A 3,025-nucleotide genomic window follows, 5' to 3' on the forward strand; every position below is an offset into this window, starting at 1 on the left:
ATATCTTCTACAATCCACCCCAAGGCTCCTTTGTGTGCTTTCAATACTTTAATCAAACTATTTTCTTGTTTTGCAGTAAGAGAAGATGAAATAATTGCTGGAAATAATTCTTTCTCAAGATAAACATATTTCAAATGAGAAGGGAGAGTTTTGAGTTCAATTTTTGATTGAACTATTTCAGATTTTATCTCTTCTTCTTCTGAATCTTTGTCCAATATTTCAGCTTCTTTTCTGATGGTGGAATCATCATCCTGTCTGGAGCCTGATTTGATCAAGCATCTTTCCATTGACTTTGAAATTAATTGATCATCTTTGAATTCATCTATAAGATAACTAATCATGTCAATTGAAAAACATGAAGATGATGTTTCATCTCCTGAATATCTTAGTATCTTTTGCATATCAAATATGACTCTTTCTTCATCAACTCATAAAATTAATTGTCCTTGATGAACACTATAATTGCTCTTCTTGTAGCAAGAAATGGTCTACCTCAAATTATTGGTTCACTAGGACATTCTTTCATTTCAAGTACTATAAAGTCTACAGGGAAAACAAACTTATCTACTCTTACGAGTACATTTTCAATTATTCCCTTAGGTTTCTTAGTACTTTGATCTGCAAACTGAAGAGAAACACTTGTGTCTTTTATTTCACCAAGATCTAACTTTATAAAGATAGAAAATGGCATTAAATTTATTGAAGCTCCAGAATCACAAAGTGTTTTTGCAAAATATACTCCTCCCAAAGTGCATGGAATTGCAAAACTGCTTGGATCACCAAGTTTTTGTGGTAGCTTATTTTGAAGTATAGCACTGCATTTTTCCGTAAGCATTACCACAGAAATTTCTTCTAATTTGCTTTTACTTGACAAAATTTCCTTTAAAAATTTGGCATATGAAGGCATTTGTAACAAAGCATCAGTAAAAGGAATATTGATGTGACTTTGTTTTAAAATCTCCAAAAATTTTGCAAATTGGTTGTCAAGCTTTTCTCTTTTCATTTTTTTTGTGGAAAGGGAATATTCACAGGGAGAGGAGTCAATTTTTCAATATTTTTTTCTTGACTTCATTTTTTTGAGATGGTTAAGAGGGTATTTCAACATTCTTATTGTTGTTTACCTGTTATTCTGACTGGTTTGCATAGGGTTCATCAAGCTCCTTACCTGATCGTAAGGTGATGGCCTTAAGGTGCTCTTTTGGGTTTTTATCTGTATTGCTTGTTAAGGGACCTTGAATCTTTTCTGAAACAAGAGCTGTCAATTGGCTCAACTGTATTTCTAGATTTTTGAGGGATGAATTTTGGCTCTCCATCTTTTCATTAGTGATCTTAATATACTTATACAAAAGATCATCAAGACTTGAATGAGCTTGTTGAGGCCTTTGCTGATAGGGCCCTGCTTGTTGATAAGGTCTAAAGTTTGATTGACCATGATTTGGATTCTGGTATCCGGGTGGACCTTGTATTTGTTGCTTCTGGAAGCTTTGAGATTTGTCTGTACAATTTGGATTGCTCCATTGAAATCCTGGATGTTTCTGTGTCATTGGACTTTCAAAAGGATATTGCTTGTAACCGATGACATTGACATGTTCATCATTGTGATTGGTTGCTTGACATTCATGGTTCTGATGATTTCCTCCACACATGTCACAAGCCTCAGATTGGCTTAGTTGTTGTGTATTCACCTGAAAAGTGTCAAACTTCTGTGCCAAAGAAACAATTTATTGTGTTAGTGTATTTAAAGCATCAACCTGATTTACTGTAACGACCTTCTTGATAATTATACGCTCAGATGGCCATTGGATGGCATTCTCAGAAATTTCATTCAACAATTGCAACGCTTCCTGTATTGTTTTTCCCATTACTGAACCTCCTGCAGCTGCATCTATCACATTTCTAGAAGAGGGTTTTAGCCCGTGATAAAAAATATACAATTGTATATGTTCAGGAATATCGTGGTGTGGACATTTTCTTAACATTGCTTTTAACCTTTACCAAGCTTGATAAACTGACTCTGTGTCAGTCTGCAAGAAATTATATATGTCTTGTCTTAACTTTGTGGTTTTAGCAGGGGAAAAATATTCGTTTAAAAATTTTTGAGTCATTTGATCCCATGTGGTAATGGAACCTTGTGGCAAACTTCGCAACCAAGTCTTGGCATCTCCTTTTAAAGAGAAAGGAAATAGCCTTAACTTGATAGCTTTAGGAAGTACTCCATTATACTTAGCTGTTTCAACAAGTTCCAAAAGTCAATTAGATGACTGTGTGGGTTTTCACTTGCGTCTCCAGTGAAGATGCAAGACTGTTAAATTGTTTGAATCAGGCCAGTCCTGATTTCAAAGTGGTTGGCTGCCACTGGAAGTTTTCTGACACTAGATTCACAGTTGAAGCGGTCAGGTCTAGCATAATCCTTAGGATTCTGTTTGCTGGCCTTGGCGCCACTTCATCAAATTGATCCTCTATTTGTACTGGTGGTGGTACTTCGCGTGGGTTGATATTTTCTACTTCTTGATTCTCCATACCTTCACAAGCTATGCTTTGAGAAGATAATGCTTGTCCATTCCTGCTCAATCGAAGAGATCTTTCAATTTCAGGATCGTAATTGACCAACTCTTTTATAGAATAGCGGGTCATAAACTACTCAAAATTCTAAAAAAACAAACTGAACTTAACTCCTAAAGTGGTAGTAGTAGTTGTACTTAGAAGAAAATAATTAAGAGAAAGTGATGAATAACAAGGACAACAAAGATTACAAAGATGACAAAAATAATAAGCGATCAAATAAAAATAGTAGTATGATAATGTTGTTGTTGTTGTTGTTGTTATTATTATTATTAATAGTTGTAGAGTAGTAGTAGTAGTATATGATAATAGTAAATATATTAGTACTAATTAGCAATAGATGTTATGAAAAAATGGTAAACGAAATCAGTTAGTAGTAATAGTAACTAACTGTCACGACCCAAAATCCCAACCCGGTCGTGATGGCGCCTCTCGTGAGGACAAGGCCAGCCAATCAACAAAA

At 34.8% G+C, this 3,025-nt stretch overlaps 2 protein-coding genes across 2 annotated transcripts; both read right to left on the minus strand.

The window, feature by feature from the left end:
- Window positions 1-493: 493 nt before the first annotated feature.
- LOC138888595 (uncharacterized) lies at window positions 494-1,003 on the minus strand. The gene has a single exon (XM_070170487.1). It carries the CDS (start codon window positions 1,001-1,003, stop codon window positions 494-496), a length of 510 nt encoding a protein of 169 aa, XP_070026588.1.
- Window positions 1,004-1,124: 121 nt separating this feature from the next.
- LOC138888596 (uncharacterized) lies at window positions 1,125-2,634 on the minus strand. The gene is made up of 4 exons (XM_070170488.1): window positions 2,523-2,634; window positions 2,014-2,227; window positions 1,752-1,896; window positions 1,125-1,703 (listed from the first exon to the last, which is right to left on the minus strand). Exons 1-4 carry the CDS (start codon window positions 2,632-2,634, stop codon window positions 1,125-1,127), a joined length of 1,050 nt encoding a protein of 349 aa, XP_070026589.1.
- Window positions 2,635-3,025: the final 391 nt, after the last annotated feature.

The sequence above is a fragment of the Nicotiana sylvestris genome, chromosome 3, assembly GCF_000393655.2.
Source record: "Nicotiana sylvestris chromosome 3, ASM39365v2, whole genome shotgun sequence".
Classification (NCBI taxonomy): Eukaryota; Viridiplantae; Streptophyta; class Magnoliopsida; order Solanales; family Solanaceae; genus Nicotiana; species Nicotiana sylvestris.

Excerpts from the sequence above, each read along its gene's own strand:
- LOC138888595 (XM_070170487.1), bottom strand. The coding sequence starts at position 1,003 with ATGAAAAGAGAAAAGCTTGACAACCAATTTGCAAAATTTTTGGAGATT.
- LOC138888596 (XM_070170488.1), bottom strand. The coding sequence starts at position 2,634 with ATGACCCGCTATTCTATAAAAGAGTTGGTCAATTACGATCCTGAAATT. Across the intron at positions 2,228-2,522 it reads TCAAAGCATAGCTTGTGAAG|CTAAGTATAATGGAGTACTT; the intron begins GTATGGAGAATC and ends TTGTTGAAACAG. Across the intron at positions 1,704-1,751 it reads AGGTCGTTACAGTAAATCAG|AAGTTTGACACTTTTCAGGT; the intron begins GTTGATGCTTTA and ends TCTTTGGCACAG.